This window comes from Chelonia mydas, chromosome 6 (assembly GCF_015237465.2).
Source record: "Chelonia mydas isolate rCheMyd1 chromosome 6, rCheMyd1.pri.v2, whole genome shotgun sequence".
In the NCBI taxonomy this organism is placed as follows: Eukaryota; Metazoa; Chordata; order Testudines; family Cheloniidae; genus Chelonia; species Chelonia mydas.
The window spans coordinates 86,933,467-86,957,222 of record NC_051246.2 but is presented as its reverse complement, the minus strand read 5'-3'; the positions used below and the strand labels follow the sequence as shown (position 1 = coordinate 86,957,222).

Below are 23,756 nucleotides of genomic sequence, written 5' to 3'. Positions count from 1 at the left end.
CCACACGGCTAGGTCAGATTTTTTACACTTCTGTGCAACGTAGTTATACCGATATAGGTCAGTAGCATAGACAGATCTGAGAGACAAGATGGGTGAGGTAATATCGTCTAATGGGTCAACTTCTGTTGGTGAAAGAGACAAGCTTTAAAGCTACACAGAGCTCTTCTTCAGGTCTAAGAAAGACAGTATCACAGCTAAACACAAGGTGGAACAGACTGTTCGGCATAAGTAGTTAACACGTATTCTCAGGGAACATTTACAGTGAAGTGGCCTGTTAATGCCTTTGCAGTCACAGGCAAAAAAGGGGGGTGAATGAACTCCTGCAGGAAAATAATAAAAGACAAAATCACGCATGGGCGAACACTTTTCACAAAACCATCACTCCATATCTGACCTCTCAGTCCTCATCTTCAAAGGAAATCTGCACATAACACCTTTAAAAAATGAACCTGGGCACTTAAATTCATAACTTTGTTAGTTATGAATTCATGGTCTTAATAAGGACAATAGATTTATGGCTTATTACAACAATCTGTACCCACTAACCCCCCCCTTTATTTTCCTATGACTACAAGAGTGTTAACAGGCTACTTGACCTCACATGGTCTCTTAGATTATGAGTGAAAGACTGCTGAAAAATCCATGCTCCTGAGCAGCGTGGTTAAGATGACCTAAATCCCAGTGTAGACAGCACTAGGTCAAGTGAAGAATTCTTTCATTGACCTAGCTACTGCCTCTCGGGGAGGTGGATTACCTACGCTGATGGGAGAATCTCTCCCGTTGGGGTAGGTAATGTCTACACTGAAGCGCTACAGCAGCTTTAAGTGTAGACAAACCCCAGGTACTTTTCTCAGACCTGAAGATGTCTGAGTAGCTTGGAGGCTTGTCTCTTTCACCAACAGAAGTTGTTCCATTAAAAGATATTACCTCACCCACTTTGTTTCTCTGGGTTTTTTGTTTTTTTCTGGCTGTAATTTTAAAAATCATGAATACATTTTTTTGTTTTGCATTCTGTAAAAAAACCTTTCACAAAATTTAATTTGTAGTTCTCTCTGAAAACATATCACATTAAATTTAAATTGTTATAACCTCCAACAGTAGAACTCTCCTCCATAGCACCTTCAAAGTCTAAATGAGCAGATGATCTTCCAGTCACATTGCAAGGCATAACAAATGCAGGCTCTTTCAAAACAATGTAGTTTCAAATCCAGCGGTATAAACCTTCAGGTGAGAACCACACTGCATGCTTGAAAGCCCCAAATAATTTCTACTCTTGGGTTAGCGAGCATACGGAATAGGGTTGTTACGATTGATTGTTGTACTGAGATTAAGAAAGCACTCATAGAAACGTTGATATGTAAACATCGAAATATCCTATTTACTAGTGCCCATGGCTGATTAAATATATCCCAAGGATTAAAATATTGTTTTCTAGCCTATGGAATACAATCTACTTTGAGACGGGATATGTTATCTATTTAAGGTGATATTTATGGAGTCTTCTCTGCTGCTTTGTTTTCTGTAGAAATACATAATGCAATTCGAAGTTGCATGGTTAATGAGAAATATTTGGTACTGCTGAAAGAACATGTGTCAATACTTTAAAATACAGAATGGCAAACATAAGTAGTCATGCAGGGTTTCATGAACAAATCAGTGGCCAACTAGAAATTATTTCGCATAATACAACAAAACCACATTTAGTCTGGAACACCAGCGACACAAAAAAGAAAGTTTATACCCAACCTTCATACCTGCCGTTACAACAGGTGACGGTCCGGATTTTTGCTAGAAGCAGAGACCAGACACCCACCCGCTCCAATCTGTGTGGATCTTTAGAGCAGAAACCGGACCGCTTAAGAACGAGAGCGCGGCTCAAGAGCTACGGGGGTGGGCCGGAACCAGGGGCAGGCTGGCGCCCGGAACGATGTGTGTCTTGTTTCGAACCTGCGCAGGCAGGCGACGCCCTGCCTCAGTCTCGGCTTGAGACTTCCCCCGGCTGGAGAGTGCGGGACAGGGGCAGACCCGGCCGGTGACCGCGGGCCAGACGGGAGCTCACCGGCAGGGCCCTGCCGCCGGGAGCGCGGTGAGAGGCCGACAGCCGGGCTGCGCCGGGGAGAGGTACCGCAGAGAGAACCTGCGCTCGGGGATGAGAACGGGCCCGTGCCCAGGACTCCCCAGGCCGGCCGCCCACAGGACTCACCAGAGCGCACACGCACAGAGCGGTCCCGCGGGAGGCGGCGGGCCCAGAGAGGCCGCGGTGCAGACCGGGCCCGCGGGGGCTACGCTCCTCTCTCTCACCCCGTCTGCCCCTTGCTGCTGGGACTCACAACACAGCGAGCGCCAGCGCCGCCACTCAGCCTGGAAAACGTCACCTTACTCCTCAATCCCCGACCTCCCGGGGCAACCACTTCCGTTTCCGGGTCAAGCCAGCTGAGCTTGTCCGCTTTAAGGTGGAGCTGGAAAGTTCCGCTCTAGGGGTTCCGGTCCTAGCTACAGGCTAATGGGCCGAAACATTTTCTTTTTTTTTAAAGCTTTTAAAATATCTGTAAAGAAAAACTAACATAACAAACGATGCTTAAACCTCTCATAATATATTAACCCTTTGCTAGCTCACCCTAGCTATACCTGAAACATTTAATGCTATATATGACTGGTTACAAAGCAAATCAGTTATTTGGTATTACAGAAGTTTAGGCAGAAATAACTTTTGTTTTTAGAAATCCAGCTAGTTCAAAAAAATATAAAGAGTAGAGGCAAAAATCGGAGGAGGGGGATAGAGATGGGGAAGGAAGGAAGTGGGTAGAGAGGAGGGATTGGCTGGGGGAGTATTTAATAGGACCATTCAGATACTTCCAGAAAAGTTTCCCATATCCTAAGGATTTTTCTTTGTATATTTTTGTGATGATATACTATTCTTTCCAGGGCAGTCAAGCCTACAGTGTCTATGTTCCAGTCTTCAGTTGTTGGGGTCTATTTGGATTTCTATTTTTGTAGTAAAAATAAGGAGGACTCCTTATTTTTGCTGATACAGAGTAACATGGCTACCACTCTGAATTGTTGTAGTACTAATCTGTTAGCAATTATTATTGCTCTGTTGAGCAAAAGTTTTCCAAATTTGTTCGGCTTCCAGTTAACATCCATTAGGTTTAAAATTACATGTTTAGCCTGTAACACACAATTTTATGTGTTAGAGAGAAATTTACTCTGCAATGAAGCTTTGCCCAAAACATACGGATATAGGGGTTTTAGGGTATCCAGAGCATATTGGTTAAATTAGCACAAGCTGAATCATACATTTGTCTGATTTAGCAGCATGTGTTTTGAACAGTCAGAGAGCGGTCCAGTGCATTCTCCATATAATTTTCTGATGGATTAATCTTAAACGAAAATCCAAGGAACAGTTCAGAGCACAGGTTAAAATGTGTTTCCATTGGTTAGCAGAAAATAATTGGCCTAGTTCTTCCTCCTAATTCTTTTTTAGGGAATCTGTGTTTAATTCAAATTTGCTGGCCAAGACTGCATATAGTGTTGCCATAGGTTTTGGCAATCAGTAGTATTTGGAGAAATGAAAGGAGTTCAGGTGGGTCGGGGTAGCACAGGCATTGAGGCTAAATAAGTGGGATATGGCATGTTTACTTTGGATATATTTCCACTCCTTCTTAGTCTCTAGATTGAACCTTTCATTTAATTTTGGAAAAAGGAGGAAGATATTATCTTCAACAAATTGACTGATGATCAAAATCCCTTTCCTAATCCAGCCTGGACAAATGATGGGGTTGCCTACTATACAGAGTTTCAAGTTACCACAGATAGAGGCCTTGATATGTAGAAATGAGTGATTTTTAAATTTAATAGACATAGTACACCAAGTATTTCTGGCTGCCACAATAGTTGGTAATTGTTCTTTAGGGAATCAGTAGTAATCAGAATGCAGTGCAATGGAAACAGGAAAAGAAGCAACCAATTCTGCCTCTAGCTGGAGCCAATCTGGGGCTCTGCAGCATGAGAGAATGAGCCACTGTGCTGTTTGGTTAAGAATTATTGCCTGATGCTAAAGTTTAAAGTTGGGAAATCTAAAACCACCTGTTTTGATAGGGAGCTTTAAGGAGATTGTTGCTAACACCCCACAAGAAGGATCTGAACATATTGTCAATTTTGGTAAAATAAAAGGGAGGACTATCAACCGGAAGGGAATTCAGAATAAAAATTATCCTAGGAAGAACATCCATTGTGATGCTGGCAGACCAGGTACTAGCTCACAGCAGAGTCCCCATGTCTCACCTGAATACTGACAAATACAGCTGGAATCACTCTGGCTCATCTCTGTGTTAGTGTTGTCAAAATAGGTATTAGGATTATAAGAATGTGTTTGGACTTTATTGAATATTTGAGTTACTGCATGCATTAATCTCCCTTACAACATCTATATCCCATATTGTAAGTTAATATTTAAGCATTTGTATTGTATGTCTCTGTAACTGTGTAAATCATCAAACAGGAGAGAGACATTAATGAGTGTGAAGTTATTCAGGTCTTCTGGGTCAGGATGTGAATTGTTATTGTAAAGAGCCTGGTAGAATTTTAAAAAATTGATTGATCTCTTTTGATTACCTGCCCTTGTTCTGATTTGAGTAATACTGTTCAGAATGTTTAATCTCTCTCAATATATAAGCAAGAATTCCCTGCTCTCTTCCCCCACTTCCAGTGTGTTTGAGTCTAAAAAGAATAAATTTGGCTTGTGCTGAAGTCAGTCTATTTGCTTCATAGTGAAGATACTTAATTTGTTAAAACTTTCTTGGGGGGCACAGTTTGCACATTCTAATTTTGTAGCTTGGAGTTGTTCAGTTAATTCCAGGGGCAGAGTCTGCCTAGCCTTCTTCCTACCCACTGAGTAGGAAACACTCCTGCTCCTAAAAAAAAAAAAAAAAAAAAAAGCATTCAGAGTATTCCATTGGGTGGACTACGATATTTCACGTGTCATTTGTTTAGAAGAAAAACAGAATTTCTGCTTAGACATAAATCTTTAAAAGAGCATTCAATCTCCATCTTTACAATTCAAATTTTGCCTTGGGAGGGGAAAACTGGAGTATCACTGGTGTATGAGCAGACATCATCATAGACTTGATTTCATTATTAAGCATGGCGTCCACCAGGTTCCATCAGGAAGAAATCTATTTGTGAATATGTAGAATATGGGGGAAGGGGGAGAAGTAAACTCCTTTATGGTAGGGTTCTGCAATGGCCATATATCTTTTAACCCCAATTCTTCTATATAATCTTTTATAGTGTTTCTAGCATGTGATTAAGTATGCTGGTGCCAGCCTGACTTGTCTGAAGAAGGGTTTAACACTGCATTAAAATCACCTGCTATGATGATTGATACTAGGGAGATATTAATTAATTTGGAAAAAAACTTGGATCTTTGTCTGCATATCAGAGGTGAAAGTAAGCTGGTATGCCGTGCCAGACTGGAACGGCTTCCCTGGCGGTGATTTAAAGGGCCACTGCAGGTAGCCCCAGGCCCTTTAAAGCACTGCTGGAGCCCTGCCACACCAGGGTAGTGGCAGCAGAGCTCCCACAGTGATTGAAAGGATCTGGAGCTCTGCAGCGGCCAGAGCCCCTGGCGCTCTAATTCGCCTGAGCTCTGAGCCACCTCTGCAGCTGGTAGCTGTGGGGTGATTTAAAGGCCCTGGGCTCCCAGCCTGAGCCCCAGGGCCTTTCAAGATTGAAAGGCCCTGCCTCTTCTGGTTGAGGCCACACTTTCACCCCTGCTGCATATATATTAATTACAGTATATACAGAGTTAAAGATCTTAGCCTTTACCAGCAAAAATCCACCTTCCTCATCAACATCTAGAATTTGTAAATTGAGTCTTTTGTGAAATGGTGTTGCTATGCTAGTGGTTCTCAAATTTTTGTACTGGTGATCCTTTTCACATAGCAAGCCTAAGTGCGACTCCCCCAACCCTTATAACACTTAATATTTAATACCATTAATAAATGGTGGATGCAAAGGGAGGTTTGGGGTAAAGGCTAACAGCTTGTGACCTCCCCCCCCAGTGTAATAACCTTGTGGAGTCCTGCCCCCCCAGTTTGAGAACCCCTGTGCTATGCCCTTGGCTGCCCCCAAGGAAATTGTTAAACACCCCTTCCCCCATGTACTCCCTCCGAGATCTCCCTGCCCCCAAGTCATTAAGATGGGTTTCCTGTAGAAGGATGATCTCTGCTTTCACAGGAATGAGCCTTCTTCTCTTTATGGCGATTCACCCCCAAAGGGCCCGTTTGAAACTCCAGAGCAGCGTAATACACAGTCTACCAGCTGGAGGAACAGCCCACCTTAAGAGGCAGGACTCCATGCTCCCTCCCACCCCTGAAATAGAAAGGGAGGCGTGGGGATTTTTGTGCACCTGCGCACTGAGAGGGCAGAGCGGCCATATGACTCCTCCCTGAAAAGGGCGAGGATTGTGCGCGTGCGGGCTGGACACGCAGCTAGTATATGCGCATGCGCAGGGAGAGGCGTTTTCAAGGGCTAGGACGTGGTGGGGAATACGCCTCCTTTCCGACAGGAGAGAGAGCTAAGAAAAAGGGAGGAGCCTTCCTCCACACATGCGCAGTGAGAGGCGGCTTCAGTACTGTTTCCATCCTGAGACTGGGGGGAAGGGCCGCCCTCTCCCTACACATGTGCATTATGAAACACGTGTAGCGCTGGGAGGCGGGGCTCTCGGCCATCCTTGCACAGGCGCAGTATATTCGAGCCCGGCGCGTCGCGCACGGCTCTAGGCTAGGGCGGCCGGGATCAGGCGGGCGATGGATTTCGTCGGGGCGCGGAGCGCGGTGCTGGCTGTGCTGAGGGGCGCGCGCGCAGGCGACCGGTCCCGCCTGCTGCACTGGATGCGAACGACTAGTAAGCGATGCATTCGCCGACCGCGGCACCTGTCCGCCCTCAGCGAGCCTCAGGCACCGCGTGGGGGCTGGGCTTTCCCTGGGAGTTGGAGGCGCTGCGCGTGCCGCGCCCGTTGGGCTCGGGGATTTGTCAAGGGGCGGCTCCTCCCTTGCGCGCGCGGCTCCTCCCCTGGGTCGGCTCGGCGCGGCGCTCGGAAGGTGTCGCCCCTGACTAGCGTGTGCCCCTCACTTTTAAGTATCGACTGAAGTAGGGCTCGCTTAGGTAGCGGAAACTCCGGTGTTGGCCGCCTCCAGCGTTCGACTGCCGCACCCGGGGCCCCCAAAATCGTAAGATTGGCTTAAAAATTGAGACCTAAAAAAAAGAAGTAGGGATCTTATTTGTGGTGGGGTTTCTGAGCCTTTAGAGTGCACTAGGGTCATGTGTTCAAGCTTTTCTCTGAAGTTCAGAGGGCTAAACGCTTCCGTTGTAAAGCCAGTGTTGCTTGGTTGGCTAGGGTTATCCACGGGGTGGACTTAATGACTTTTCAAAGTCCTTTCCAGCTCAACATTTATACTAGTCTGTGAAAGCTGAAATCACCCCCAATCTCTTGATTCCAGCAGCTGGGGCTCTAAGAAAATAGTAACATTGAATTTGCATTGGTGTCATTTACAAATTTTAAGTTTTGTTTAAGGGTAGGAGATGCATCTGTTCAATTTAAATTGGGTTAAAATCCATTTTAATGAAAAGGCTGTGTAGATGCTTTTATTGCAATTTAAACTGTAAACATACAAGCAATAATGATAATGATAAACAATAGTGAAACTGATTTAAATTGCTTTGTGTAAAGAGAAATACAAAATATAATCTAATGAGAAAAGTGTAAGAATTTCCAAAATCCAATTTACTTAGGAAACTATATCCCTTTTGATTATTAAGGGAACAAACATTTATAAGTATAGTGGGGTCCTGTTCCATGATTGAAGTTCCTAGATATTATGCAAATACGAATAACTGTTTTTGAAGTTGGTAGTATTTTTCTAAGACACTACACAGAGAAAAATACCTTGATAAGTAAGAAGGGACAACATGCAGTTTGAGGATTATGTCTTCTCCCATTCATTCATGTGCTCATATTTACACTGCCATTACATGAGTCCCACCTTTTCCATAGTCTGGATTTGGCAGATTTGATACTATAAGAAGAGACTGTTGAGTGATGGCTCTTTTCTATGTCTGACTCTCATTACCATAGTATCAGAGTGCCTCAGTTTTCAATGTATTTATCCCCACAAGATCCATGTGAAATAAAGTACTTTTATCCACATTTTTCACTTTTTTTGGGGGGGGGGGGGGGAGAAGAGGAGGAGGAAGCTGAGGCATGGAGACTAAGTGATTTGCCCAGTGTTACATAGGAAGGCTGGTACAGAGTAGGATCTTGGGACTCAGTATATAGCACCCTTATTATTGGGCCAGCTAGTTTTGAGCTGTGTATGCACCATTTCTAAAAAGACTTTGAAAAATCAGTCTTTTGTATGTTTAGTTTCTTATGAATTGTTCACAACAATCTTTGAGACAGTTGAAAATGTAGAGTATGAATTTAGGTAATGCACTGAAGCCATAGCCTCAGATAGTACTGTGCTGAATAAAATACAGTCCCAGCCCCTTGTCTGCTTCTCCTCTCCCACCCACTAGTGCCATGACCCTGCTCCTGGCACTAGCTCGGTGGGGGGAGGTTGAGGGGGCAGAAGGGTGTGGACAGGTGTAAAGGTGGGGATGAAGCTCTCAAAAGTTTGGGGACCACTTCATTAGGCAGATTATATTTTGCTCCCACGTTACAGATTAGGAGGAGACCAAACAGATCAAATTTTAATGTAGTCTTTAAGCATAAGGTTTAATGTGTATTCCAAAAGTCATTAGCTTACATGGGAGCCAGGTTTGTATTTTTGGTGGTACCCAGAACGGGTCCAAGCAGAGCCATCCCATCCATAGGACAGACTGTGGCAACTGCCTCAGGCCCTGTGCTTTGGGGGCCCCCACAATTCAGGGGGACACAGGGTCCAGGTTGACCTGGAAGGTTAGTGCGGGGCCTGGTGCTGGCAGCAGTGAGCAACCCAGCCTGCCCTGCTCCACCGGCTCCTGGCGGAAGCCAGAAAGAGGCAGGGTGGGGGCTTGGGGAAATGGGCAGAGCAGGAGCGAGGCAGAGCAGGGCAGGCTGGGGTCGCATTGCTTGCTGCTGCCAGCGCCAGGCCCCCCGCTAACCCTCCAGACTGCCCTAGATCCCACGTCCCCTTGAAGCGTGGGGCCCCCCAAAGCACAGAGCCTAGGGCAGTTGCCCCAGTCCATCCTATGGATGGGACGGCTCTGATTAAATATAAACCCAAACATTTGTGGAGCTGGGCCCACGTTCCTGCATATTGGTGGAGCATAGGCACCGTGGGCCCATATAACGCACCATCTATGTTAAGTTATATTGGGTTCTTATCCATATATGTCCAATCCTGTTTTCATCTTAAATTTTTGGCCTCAACGCACTGAAGTAGGTTTCACAGTTCAATGATGCATTGTGTGATTAAAAACTAAACACTGGCTCTTACTCTGTTTTCCTGTCACTTATCTGGTTTGATTCATGATAATATTTTGCTTCTCGCCTCATGACTACTTATTTTCTTTAGTATTTTTTTGTGAAGGACCTATGAAAAATTTTTGAAGTCTAAATGAACAGTCATCCCATTCTTTTGTCTACAATGCTGATACCTTCATAAAATTCTAATAGGTTAGTGAGACATGATTTTTCCCTTGCACAAACAATGCTGATTAAATGCTATCGTGGTCTCCCAGATGTTTATTGTAATTTTACCTATTGTTTCAATCAATTTACCAGGTATATATGTAAAGCTTACTGGTCTGGTTCCTTGGATCACCTCTAGAGCCTTTTTAAAATGTACACGTGTTTAGTACTCTTAATGAGACAGCATATTTTTGCTAACAATATCTGCACTTAAGATAATGAATCTGTCAAGTAGTTCAGGCTCCAGATTTGAACTACTTTATAATTGTTACAGTCTGGTAGGCTGTGCTCTCATAATTTAATGTACTCTATTGCTGTTTTTAAAAAGCTCCAGTAATTGGAGAAAGTCCAGAGGAGATCAACAAAAGTGAGTAGTCTAGAAAACATGACCTACAAGGAAAGATTGAAGAAATTTGGTTTGTTTAGTCTGGAGAAGACAAGGGGGTCACGGTAACAGTCTACAAGTACATAAAAGATTGTAAAAAGGGAGGGGATAAATTGTTCCTCTTAACCACTGAGAATAGGACAAGTAGTAATAGGCTTAAATTGCAACAAGGGAGATTTAGACAGTAGGAAAGACTTCCTAACTAAGGGTAGTTAAGTACTGGAACAAATTACCTAAGGAGGTTGTTCATATCTGCCAGTCATGGAGATTCCACGACTGGCAGATATGAACACATTAGACAAGTACCTGTCAGCAATGGTCTAAACAATACTTAGTCCTGCCTCAGTGCAGGGGACTGGACTAGATGACCCATCAGAGTCCTTGCCAGTTGTATAGGTCTATGGATTTGTGGACCAAGCCAAAACTAACATGGCAACAGTTTTGTAATTGCAATACAATATTTTTGAGTTTACATGTAGAAGATCAAATGCCAGGATAGACTGGATGCACTGGTAATACAGGATTGAATAACTAAAGTAACTAGTTGGAGAACAAAATAACTGGGTGTTCTCATTAGGTCTATGCAGGAATCCTCCCTATTCTAAGATTCTCACTGTTATTACAAGTTGAAATAGTTTTGCCTTTTGGAAATGACAGCCTCATGCCATGAGAACATAGCCCTTACATTTGCTAACTTCCTAACTATATGTATTCTTCAGGAATACCTTCTTTGTCAGTAGTATCAAGACTGCTGCATAGTATCTAATTATGTAGGAGTTAAAAATACACTTTTGGCTACTATACTTCAGTTTTGAAAGATTGCAAGTGAATATTGCATCAGCACTAGGCAATAGAGAAAGGAAACCATCTGTGTTCTTAGCTCTATAATGAGATCAACTGAGACTTCATGGTCTAGATCAGTGGTTCTCAAGCTCCCCCCCCACAGACCACTTGAAAATTGCTGAGGGTCTCAGCAGACCACTTAATCTTTCCAAATGTTGTTTGTAGCTTTAGTTAATTATTGTAAAGCACTTTGGATAAAAGTGCTATATATAAAAAAGTAATGTTTTTTCTACAAATAAAAGCACACAACTTATATTTTAATATCAGTAATCTTACTTTTCTAATGTAATGGATGTGCTCTTTCCCCTGCTGCAGAAGCCCCCGAGCAGGGGCTGGGAAGGGTGTCTCTCCCTGGCAGCCACAGCCCTGGAGCTGGGGAGTTACCTCTTTCTCTGGCCACCACAGCCCTGCACATCCTAAATTCCCCCCCCACCCCACTGCCTGTAGTGCAGCATGTACTTACCGCTGCCACATCTCTTCTGGTTACCTCAGAAATTAGCTGTTCCAGCTCCAGAGTGCCTTCTGCTGGCTGGTGTTTCTCCTGTTGTCACTATGTGTCTTACCACTGGCATCAGAGTAGGCCCTGCATCCCCCTTGGCCCACAGTGCCTCTTCTCTGGGGTACTGCCCCACAGTAGTGCCCCCAGACTCAGGGGTCCTCCCCCAGGAAATCCCAGTCCTCTCATCCCACCTCACCAACCCACTACCAGTCTTCATCTAGCCCCATCCCTCAAGGGCAAACCACAGTCTGAAGTGGCCACTCATCGGCAAGGGGTTGGACCAGCTGCCTCTTCCTTCCCTGGCTGCTTCCCCACAGCCCCAGTACCTCCTCAGGCCTTGGAAGCAAAGCCTCAGCCAGGGAGTTCGCCAGGCTGGAGCACCTCCTGCCCTTTCCCAGCACTGCTCTGTCCAAGGTACCCCCTTCTGCTTGCAGGCAGTCTTTCCCTCTCCAAGGCTGGAGAGAAACTGGCAGCCTTCTGCCCCTGCAGCCCTTTTATAGGGCCCACCCTAGCCTTGATTGGCTGCCTCCCAGGCTTCTCTGATTAGCTCTCAGCCCCAGCCCTCTCCAAGGGCTGGCTTCTAACCCCTTCTGAGCTGGATTGGGGGGACCACCCTGCTACATGGCCCCTCCCACCTACCCCCTATTCCCCTCAAGGCCACCACCTCACTTTAGAGGTGTGTCATCTCCAAGGTCCAGGCATCTAATTGGGGTGCCCCTTCGTTCTTTCGTGTGTGGCCGCTCAGGTGTGCACCTTAGAGGGAGCTATCTGTGGACCACCTGAATGGAGCTCGCGGATCACTTGTGGTCCATGGACCACAGTTTGGGACCTTCTGGTTTAGAACATCCAGAGAGCCACAAGAGAAATATAGTAACTTTAAATGCACAGAAGAGGGTCGTGGGGAGGTGCGGAGCCTACAGGACATAACCTCCTGTCACTGTAATCAAAGGTTAACACTCTTTCCAGATTCCGTGACATCAGCAATGATGCTGTCGTTTAAACAAGGAAGTAGACAAAAGTATCAATATTTGCTCATCTTTAATCTGATTGTATGAGGTACATTCTTTTTAGTTAGGGGGAACATGCAGAAGTTTTAGGCATACGTTTTTGAGTTTCTTATCATTACCCAGCTAATGGTGATAGTCACTCTCATCAGATTGGTAGTCAGAAGAAACACACATACAACTCTCACCCTACAAATAACTTCACTTTTTTCCCTCTAGCACGACCTGGGGTTATTTTAGATGGCTGCCATTTCCTTCTCTCGCACCAAGCTTGTCAAGAGGCAGTTGGCAAATGGAGGAAGATTATTCTACTGGCTTATTCACCTAAAGAATTGAGTAGAGATTAAGTTGAGGCACTTGCTCAGCAGGGCTGTTCTCCTGAGCCCCCTCCTGCAGATGTTGTCCAAAATACTGGGAGAGAGTCTGAACTAGTGGAGGAAGATGGGGCTTAAAATCACTATACTCTGTCCCCAGAACTAGGGCCTCCGCTCAGCATTCTTGGTGACTCCTCACCTCATAGAGCTGGTCTGAGCAACAATTGTGGCAGTGGTGAGGAAAGGCAGAGCCTACTATGATCTTCTTGCAAAATTCCTTTGTTCTAGATACTTATGCCACATCCATTCCTGTAATATCTGAGCACTCCCATAACCACTAAGATTGGGACAGGACAAAGTATCGCAAGGAGTCAGTACTGAGATGCCTGGTTAACACTGACTACATCTGTAGAATTGGGGTTGTCCCACTCAAGGAAAAGCAGTATCATGGGAGATGCTGAAAAGTTGTCTAGTCTCCACAATCATGCACTGAATTTAAAGCCCAGTATTTCTAGAATGCAGAGGAGGGAGCAGAGGAACAATGTTGTGCAAAAAGAAAATAATCAAATAATAGTGGGAAACCAATTTGAATGTATATGGTGAAAAAGAGATCATTTCAACCAAAGGGGAGTAAAATAAACAGGGAAAATGACATCTTCTGAGACACAAGTTTCTCCCTTTCTTTTCTGTACTCCTACCAGAGTCCTATTTCTGTTCCCATCAAGATGTTGCATTGCAACAATTACACTTCCAGCTGAGGAGGGCTGGGCATGGTTCCAACACCAGCAGCAGAGCAATTTAAGGCTCACATCCTCATTACCACCCCAGGGCTGAGTGTGTTTGCGTCTCATGACAGCTTGAGATAAAGACCTGAGCAGGTGGATCCTCCTGCAGTAACATGTTGCATCACTACTAAGACAGCTTGATGATTTTTTTTTTTTTACTTAAAACAATTTATTAAGATTTTTTTACTTTTATGAAAATGATAAATATGCACAATGTTATCTGGCACATCAGTTAAAAGTAATTTGAGATCTTTATAGCATAGCAAAAACCTAGTAACTTTTATCTTCTCTAGAATAAAGGCCATATCGGAACAACTAAGAACTCAAATAGAAAACTTTTAAACAGTTCCTTGGTTTAACAGTTTCCATGAGTAATCTTCCTTAGTAATTATGGTAACATAAATCAACGTCTTGAACCTATTTTTCTCCTCTGCCCTTATACAGAATAAAATAAGTGATACTTTTTTCAGTTCTTACAAATTACAGAAGTTCCAAGTCTTTTCACATAATGATAGAAATAATCTACTGTCTTCAGGCAGCTGCTTAGCAACACTGCTTTCGCTCTTTCGCAACCAGCTTCCTCATCCCACGCACTACAGTGTAATGTAAGTCATTTTCGGGTAGAGGTTACAGCTTTTCCTTTGAATTACAGTCAGTTTTAGATCTTGAAGAAATGAAACATTAACTGTCAGAAATAGCAACAAGAAGCTTCGGTACTTTTTTTTTATTTTAATTTTTTTTTATTTAAATACTGGGAAAGCCGAGTCCTAGAAATTTTGCCCAAGGAAACTTAGACAAAACCTAAAGGCTAATTAAAGCCAATTTGGGAGCCCCCTGCAAAGATTCCGTTAAATTGAGGTGCAGAGTTCAGTGTGTGTGTGTGTGTCTGTGTGTGTGTGTGTAAGCTGAAAGAGGCTACTTGTAATATGCCCAGGTTGTGTTAAAAGGGGGAGACATCCTGGTTTATCAGGGGCTCAGATTATCCCTGCCATCTCTCTGTCAACCTGATGCATCTCTTACTGCACAGAACTGGAGCATGAGCAGTAAATGAATTTGCATTGCTGATGTATTGTAGTGTGAGAACCCCAGCACTGTTAGTAGCAGATCTGGTGCTGGAACTCTAAAAGTGTGGTGTAAACTGTAGAAGAGTATTAACTTTGGCCTTGAACATGCGCCTGGGTTTCCCGAAGCCATTAGTGATGGCGCCCCATCCAGATAGAAGTTTGAGAGCATTGTGTAAACTGACCCTCCAAACTTCTACTATTATAGAAGTGTCCTGGGATATATTAATGTTTATACAGAGAAGGTGTGGCCTCAGGTTGAAAGACTCATGCTTTTAAAAAAACTCTCTCATACAGTAAACTCTGGGGTACTTCAGTTAACTTCAGGAGGCGGGAAGGATGAGTTGACCCTATCAGAATTGACTCTGTGGCTTCAGGAAGTCCACATTTCAAATCTGAAACTAGAGTCATTGTCACCTTTCTTCTTGGCAACTAAAAACCTTTTTTGTTGTATTTTGAGCTTTTAAAACAGATTGAACAAGTCTATTTGTGGATTCTTACTAATCAGTCATACAGTGATAAGTAGTGCCCTACCAAATTCACAACCATGAAAAACGTGTCATGGACTGTGAAATCTGGTCTCCCACCGTGAAATCTGTTTTTTTGTGTGGTTTTACCATATATTATACAGATTTCATGGGGGAGACCAGTGTTTCTCAAATTGGGGGTCCTGACCCAAAGGGGAGATGCAGGGGGTCGTGGTATTGCCACTCTTACTTCTGTGCTGCCTTCAGTGTTGGGTGGCCGGAGAGCGGCGGCTGTTGGCCAGGTGCTCAGCTTTGAAGGCAGCGCCCCACCAGCAGTTGCGTAGAAGTAAGGATGGCGATACCATACCATGCTGCCCTTACTTTTGCGCTGCTGCCTTCAGAGCTGGGTGGCCGGAGAGTGGCGGCTGCTGACTGAGGGCCCAGCTCTGCAGGCAGCAGCGCAGAAGTAAGGGTGGCAATACTATACCATGCCATCTTTACTTATTCGCTGCTGCTGGCGGCCGTTCTGCTTTCAGAGCTGGGATTCCGGCCAGCAGCTGCCGCTTTCCAGCTGCCCAGCTATGAAGGCAGTGCTGCAGCTAGCAGCAGCACAGAAGTAAGGGTAGCAATACCACAACATCCTTCCCCCCCCCAATAACTTTGCAAACCCCTTCCCACCCTCCCCGCACAATTCCTTTTTGGGTCAAGATCCCTACAATTACAGTATCCTGAAATTTCAGATCTAAATAGCTGAAATCATTCAATTTATTATTTTTTAAACCCTGTGACTGAGAAATTGACAAAAATGGACTGTGAATTTGGTATGGCCCTACTGATAAGGCTGTAAAAATCCCCTTATCCATATATGTTGTTCCTATACTGTCAAATAGTTTAAAATAGATATAGTATGATTTTACATTTACCCTTGTCCCAGGGCTAAAATGCTGAATATTGTAATACATTAGAAATTAAACTTCTAAAAAAATAAGTAACTTAGTGAGAAAATAGCAGTTTTATAAACTTTACCATCTGTATATTTTCATTTAAGTCTCAGATCTATATCAAAATCCCCTACAGTGGTAAACTGATCTGAGAACGCTAAATCATCCAATAATTAATACATAATTGTATAGTACACACCAATTACTGAACCCATCATAAAACCTCTACCAGGGATAAGTAAAAGTGCAGTTAACTTTGAATTTAAAATTTCCCTGCCCACTGAGTTGCACTGGGTGCAAATTAGCAAAGTAATTTTAAAAACAGTAAATGACATAGGATCTAACCCTGTGACATGGGAGCTGAGGGCACGATGTGGCCCTGCAGATTAGGTATGTAGCAGGCAGTGTGGGAAGAATATACGATGGCATTAAGGTAAACAGTTCATAAAGGAGAGACTGTGTCGGCAAAATACACTGCCTGTGGAGACTAAAAAATTTTTTCGCGGTGCTCATACAGTTAGCCCCATTCAGCCCAGCTCCTTCAATTATGGACCAGAGACTCTTCCATTCCCAGACCTCAGTAGTTATATTTATTAAGTGATGACTTCCACAAGGTTAGGAAGTGTGGAGTATATGTAAGGGGCGGGTGTTGGTGGGACAGGATTCCTTAATAGGAAGATACCTTTTCTTTTCCTCTCATCTATAACAAAACTAAGGTGGAACTGGAAATCTTCAAGAGGTTCTAATTAAAGCCTCATGATGAGTAAAGAGCAAGAATGAAGAAAGATGCACGTGAGTGCTAAGAGATCATAAGTACTATTACAGAAGAGAAGAAGAATTGCATCTGTAAATCTGTATTGTGCTTCTTATCCAGAGCTTAAGGAATATGATTTATGCAAACAGAGTAGTGTTTGAGTAGAGATCAAGTAGTGTCACTGAGCAGAAGCCAGATTGACAGGTTAGATCATCATTAAGATGCTGGATACATTGTGAATCTTTTTCCTTATTTTAAATATTGTTTGATAAATTGAGATGGGATGTTATGATAGGCTCTGATGTATCGTCAGTTTTAGGATAAGAATCTGAGGAATTACCAGTTTTAGGAAGTGGCATTAATTACCTTTTACAGTTTTCCACTGGGAAAATGAAACTGTAGAGGAAAAGGTTGATGTAAGAACAAGGACGGGGAATAAGCAGTTAGTCATCAATGAAAACTAGGTCATATGATTTTGGTAAATGTACGGAGCAATTATACAACATATAAGTAACTTGGTTCAAAATTGAACTGTGGAGCTTCTGTCAGCTCAGTCAAAGAGATGTAAATTTAAACAACACCAAAGTGGATTTGCTTTAAATCACTAGTCAGGAAGACTCTATTTAATCATGGATTTCTACATAAAAGTGCATTCTTGTTGGTTTTTATAACCTTAATACATATTCTTCACAACTCAGCGATAAAAGAGACCCAGTTTGGGTCTCATCTATGGCCTGCTGCCATTATCGGTTTTCCCTTCTGGTGAGAGAATGGTATGGTAGATCTCAAATCAATGAAGGCTACACTCAGAAAGACCTTAAGACTTCTGGAATATGCTGCTCAAACAGTTTCACTTTTGTTTCTACTGCCTGTCCCTTCCGTCTCACATTTAACTCCAGACTTCTCCTTGTCCAGATCTATTCTGTCTCCAACAATCTTCTATTAATTGAACTTTTTGAAACTTTGCACTTTTAGAGAGAGGTAAGGGATTGACTCTGTGTACACAACTTTGCAGAGGGACAATAGGGTTGAGGTCTGTTGTTTCTCACATCTATATATTTATTTATTTTAAAACATTTTTGCTGTTAACAAGCATGTTACTGTATTTCTGGAGACACAAATCCACAGTTTGAGAACTGCAAACTAAGCATCTCTGATGGTATCTTCTAGACTGAGCACTGAGTCCCATTGGGTAGATAGAAAGATTAACCTAAATAATCTATACAGAAGCCCCTGGAACCCCATCAAATTGGGTCCCTAATCCATGAACTATTGGAATTCATTTACAAAACTTTTCTTAAACATTACATGAATATATTGTCTCATACTATAGAATTCGAATTTATAATCCCTATTCTATGATGAGATATCTTTGAGCTAGAATGTATCTTAATTAAAACTATCTTTAGATAATTTTTTTCCTTAAAAAGCATTTTACAAAAAAATTCTGATTTAAATAAAAAAATTCCAATTTTTTTGATTTTTTTTTTAAATCATTGATTTTTATCCACCCTGAACAACATACCAAAAGAGCTAAAGTACTAATTAAATAAATCTGACTTCTGTTGGAAAAAAGTACCAGGAATACGATGGTAATCTTAATGGAGATATTTGCAGGGGAAAATGGTATTAGGAATGACCAGATTATTCATCCTGAGGTCGTATCTAAAATCTTATTGGTAACATGGGGGAAATTAATTTTTGTGAGAGATGCAGCCTTATCTTCAGCTTGTACATCCAGTATCACCAAATTATATTCAAAGTTTAAAGTAGCTTTGCATAATTAAGACTAACAAATGTTAGTCTTTGCAAAGCAAATTTGCTTTTTCCTCTGTGATCTTGAATTTATATCAAAAAAGCCCAGTTGTCTTTGCTCTTAGATTGCCTCTTTATTAAGTCCTCTCCTTTCAGTGTGCTATGCAACCTCCTGTTGTAATTTAGAGGCTACATAATGTTTTCCTAAGGAGGCTGGATAGCCATCTGTTTTGGATGGTTTAGACCAGAGGTGGGCAAACTACGGCTTGTGGTGCACATCCTGCCCACAGGACCGTCCTGCCTGGCCCTTGAGCTCCCCACCGGGGAGGCTAGTCCACTGTCCCCCCTCCCCTACAGCTACGCCGCTGCACGAGCAGCGCTCTGGTTGGTGGGGCTGCGTGCTCTTGCAGGCAGCATGGCATCGTGTCTGGCTCCGGCTGGGCGGTGTGGCTTCCAGACAAGCTGCTCTGAGTGGCATAGTAAGGGGGTCAGGGAGTCCCGGGGGGCAATCAGGGGACAGGGAGCAGGGGGCGGTTGGATAGGTGTGGGAGTCCCAGGGGGCCTGTCAGGAGGCGGTTGGATAGGGTGGAGGTTCTATGAAGGCTGTCAGGGGACGGGGAACAGGGTGGGTTGGAAAGACGTGGGAGTCCTGAGGGGCCTGTCAGGGGGCGGGGGTGTGGATAGGGGATGGGGGGTTGGATAGGGACCGAGAGGTCTCGGGAGGGGGTAGTCAGGGGACAAGGAGCAGGGGGGGTTGGATGGGTCAGTGGTTCTGAGGGGGGCAGTCAGGGGGTGAGAAGTGGGAGGGGTTGGATGGGGGGCGGGGCCAGGCTGTTTGGGGAGGCACAGCCTTCCCTACCCTGCCCTCCATACAGTTTTGCAACCCCAGTGTGGCCCTCGGGCCAAAAAGTTTACCCACCACTGGTTTAGCCACAACAAATCCTACACCTTGGCAGGGGGTTAAACTAGATGACCCTTGCAGTCCTTTCTAACCCTGGGATTCTATAATGCTTCTGTACAGTCAGATTTTTGGTAATGCCAAAATGTTTAGACAGGATACAGTCAGTGGTGCTATCCATCCAGTGTGAGGCTTCTGATGTTTACATAGCTAATTTTAAATCTGCTACGTTAAGGCTGAGTTGTGGCAGGGTGTTAATTTTTTTCCAAGGTGTTGATTAAATTATAAATGCACAGTGAGCAGGTCCTGCAGAACCAGTTTTGGAGTGGAATACAGACAGTAATATTCCTTCCAGCAAAAAACACAACTGATTGAGATTCATCTTAAACTAATTCATAAACTATGTGCAGTTTCTTCCTGGTTTGTTTTTAAAATGTTATTAACTCTGTGAAGATACATACTAGGGCTTGGATTATGTATTGTACATTCCCATCATTTAGTACCAGTAACAGGCCCAGTTACGGTGGCAAAAGAACAGTACCTATGTATTGAGGTTCTTTTTGATTTCTTGTTTGGAGATACCTGGAGAGATAGGCATCAAGGAATAGCCTATGTAGTATAACCTTACCAAGGGTGGAGTAGATATAGGCTTCCCAGGTGGGAAGTGTACATTTTAATATTTGACACCTAGATGCTGCATTCAGTGGTGATTTAGAAATACATGGATATGTAAGGGTTCGTGCATTTGACTTATTGAAGTAGGTGTTACTATTTCTTTCTCGGTTATGAAATAGGTAACCTCTCAAATTCTGATTTTAGTAATGGATTGAACATGCACATGCAGAATACTGTGCAAGAGCTGCTTAAAATAAGCTGCCATTTTGTGACCTCCCACAAAGGTAATGTGTTCAGTCATTTTTTTCTTTGCCCTGCAGTGTTTGTGTTCCTAACAGAAAATGCATCACCATTTGGCGATGAGCACTTTTAGCTGGTTATCTGCTTTTTAGAATTTGGGTTTCAGCAGGTTGTCATATTGGATTCATAAAGCTTAGGATGGTCTTCTGGCTTTGGGTTATATTAAAGTGCTGAATTCACACTCAGTACCTTCAAGGAATGATCTCGTCATGTTATATCATTATAGTTTCTATTACAGTAGCTCTTAGAGGCCCCTTTATAGGGGATACAGTACAGACACATACTAAGAGACAGTTCCTGCCTTAAGGAGCTTACAATCTAAATAGACGATGGAAAGAATGGGAGGGGATACAGAAGCACGGAGAGGTGAAGTGACTTGCCCAAGGTCACCCACTGAGTCAATGGCAGAGCTAGAAATAGAATCCAGATCTTCTAAATCTCAGGTTAGTATCCTCTCTACTGGACTACACTGCCTCAGCAGCGACTTTTGTAGATTCCAGATTAGTGAAAACATATCTTTTCTCTTAGTCGTCGACAGGAATGGATTCTGAGATGTGCCTAGCAACACTGGGGCAAGTTATTTCATGGCCTTAAGGTGTTCCTGTGTGAGCATTTATTTTATTTTTCCCCCTCACTTTAGACAGGTGGAGGCTAATCTCTGCCTTTGTCAGCTGTGTCAGATTAAAATGGACAGCAAAATCTATCCATTCTAATATGCTGACCAGTTGGTTGTTTTTTTAAAAATACTAAAAAAGAAATAAAAAATGAACCATTTTAAATTTGCTGGTTTGACTAATGTAAATGATCTAGGAAATCGTTAAATATTGTTGATTTGAAGATTTATTTGATCTTAATTATGTTCCAGATAGCATAAGACATTTAGGGAAGTTGTTAGTGTTTATTTTATTGTTCTGTTGGTAGTTATTTTAAAGAGCATCCATGATTTTTTTTTCTCTCCCTTTCTTGTGTTTGATGTTTGTTTGTTTGTTCTTGTTTCTGAAGAATGTGATTCTCTGATGATACTGTATATTTGATATATGGTCATAGTTATTGGAGAGACAAGGTGGGTGAGGTAGTATCTTTTTTTTTTTGGACCAACTTCTGTTAGAGAGAGAGACAGGCTGTTGAGCTTACACAGAGCTGCTCTTCAGGTTTTGGTAAACTCAGAAAAATTAAGAGAATATGAGGAGGGGAAGAGTCAGAGATTTCCCATATTCTGGTTTTGGGGAAGTAGGGTATCCCTCCTGTCCCCCCCCTTCAAAAGTTCCATATTACAATAACCATTTCTCTGCCTAAGAACATAAGAATGGCCCTACTGGGTCAGACCAAAGGTCCATCTAGCCCAGTATCCTGTCTTCCAACAGTGGCCAGTGCCAGGTGCCCCAGAGGGAATGAACAGAACAGGTAATAGTCATTGCCAGCTTCTGGCAAACAGAGGCTAGGGACACCACCTTCCTGCCCATCTTGGCTAATAGCCATTGATGGACCTATCCTCCATGAATTTATCTAGTTCTTTTTGAACCCTGTTATGGTCTTGGCCTTCACAACATCCTCTGGCAAGGAGTTCCACAGGTTGACTGTGCATTGTGTGAAGAAATACTTCCTTTTATTTGTTTTAAACCCATTGCCTATTCATTTCATTTGGTGACCCCCAGTTCTTGTGTTATGAGAAGTAGTAAACAACACTTTCTTATCTACTTTTCCGCACCAGTCATGATTTTATAGACCTCAATCATATCTCCCCTTAGCCGTCTCTTTTCCAAGCTGAAAAGTCCCAGTCTTATTAATCTCTCCTTATACGGAAGCCGTTCCATACCCCTAATAATTTTGTTGCCCTTTTCTGAACCTTTTCCAATTCCAATATATCTTTTTTGAGATGGGGCCACCACATCTGCACACAGTATTCAAGATGTGGGTGTACCGTGGATTTATATAGAGGCAACATGATATTTTCTGTCCTATTATCTATCCCTTTCTTAATGATTCCCAGCATTCTGTTAGCTTTTTTGACTATGCTGCACATTGAGTGGATGTTTTCAGAGAAATATCCACAGTGACTCCAAGATCTCTTTCTTGAGTGGTAACAGCTAATTTAGATCCCATCATTTTATATGTATAGTTGGGAGCATGCTTTCCAATATGCATTACTTTGCATTTATCAACATTAAATTTCATCTGCCATTTTGTTGCCCAGTGACCCAGTTTTGAGAGATCCTTTTGTAGCTCTTCGCAGTCTGCCTGAGAGTTAACTATCTTGAGTAGTTTTGTATCATCTCCAAATTTTGCCACCTCACTGTTTACCCCTTTTTCCAGATAATTTATGAATATGTTGAATAGGACAGGACCTAGTACAGGTCCCGGGGGACACCACTATTTACTTCTCTCCATTCTGAAAATGGACCATTTATATCTACCCTTTGTTTCCTATCTTTTAATCAGTTACCAGTCCATGAGAGCATCTTCCCTCTTGTCCTGTGGCAGCTTACTTTGCTCAAGAGCCTTTGGTGAGGGACCTTGTCAAAGGCTTTCTGAAAATCTAAGTACACTATATCCACTGGATCCCCTTGGTCCACATGCTTGTTGACCCCCTCAAAGAATTCTAGTAGATTGGTGAAGCATGATTTCCCTTTACTAAAACCTTGACTCTTCCTCAACAAATTATGTTCATCTATATATCTGACAATATTGTTCTTTATTATAGTTTCAACCAGCTTGCCGGCTACTGAAGTCAGGCTTACAGGCCTGTAATTGCCGGGATCACCTCTGGAGCCCTTTTTAAAAATTGGTGTCACATTAGCTATCCTCCAGTTATCTGGTACAGAAGCTGATTTAAATGATAGGTTACAGACTACAGTTAGTAGTTCTGCAATTTCACATTTGAGTTCCTTCAGAACTCTTGGGTGAATACCGTCTGGTCCTGGTGACTTATTGCTGTTTAATTTATCAATTTGTTCCAAAACTTCCTCTAAAGATACCTCAATCTGGGACAGTTCCTCAGATCTGTCACCTAAAAAGAATGGCTCAGGTTTGGGAATCTCCCCCACATCCTCAGCTGTGAAGACCGATGCAAAGAATTCATTTAGTTTCTCCACAATGGCCTTATCGTCCTTGAGTGCTCCTTCAGCGCCTCGATCGTCCAGTGGCCTCAAGGAGGCAGGATGTACAATATCCTCAGGAGCCATTCGCCATTCCTGTTGGCCAGAATAGGGTCACTTGAGCAGTGCAGGAACTGATCAATTTCTCAACAATACTCCTAGCCCTGGGATCGCAGGATCTGAATTCATGTATTGTTAGAGCTGCAGTAAAGCCACGCTTACACATTTTAACAAAATGGAGAATTTGATACTCTTAACAGTCAGTGTAGCAGCTGGATGAGCTCTATTACATAGTAACAATATTGTTTAAAAGCACAAGCCAGATGTTGGAGATTATTGCCCACAACAATCAGTCAATACAAAATAC

At 43.0% G+C, this 23,756-nt stretch overlaps 2 protein-coding genes across 13 annotated transcripts in view; one reads left to right on the top strand and one right to left on the bottom strand.

Moving 5' to 3' along the window:
* SRP54 (signal recognition particle 54) overlaps positions 1 to 11,869 on the bottom strand; it is a 34,480-nt gene extending 22,611 nt beyond the window's left edge. The window contains exon 1 of one of the 4 annotated variants that reach the window (XM_043548207.1): positions 11,365 to 11,869. The gene's annotated coding sequence lies outside the window, so the exon portion shown is untranslated. Of the gene's footprint in view, positions 1 to 1,754; positions 1,774 to 2,203; positions 2,457 to 11,364 lie in introns of those variants that run through there. The other 3 variants (XM_037900599.2, XM_043548206.1, XM_037900600.2) reach the window with 3 other exon arrangements.
* The window catches only part of LOC102938422, a 37,587-nt gene continuing 20,358 nt past the window's right edge, over positions 6,528 to 23,756 (top strand). The window contains exons 1-2 of one of the 9 annotated variants that reach the window (XM_037900604.2): positions 6,635 to 6,906; positions 20,199 to 20,278. In XM_037900604.2, the coding sequence (XP_037756532.1) occupies positions 20,212 to 20,278 (67 nt within the window). In that variant the 5' untranslated portion in view covers positions 6,635 to 6,906; positions 20,199 to 20,211. Of the gene's footprint in view, positions 6,907 to 7,047; positions 7,233 to 9,557; positions 9,659 to 20,198; positions 20,279 to 23,756 lie in introns of those variants that run through there. The other 8 variants (XM_037900607.2, XM_037900608.2, XM_037900603.2 and 5 more) reach the window with 8 other exon arrangements.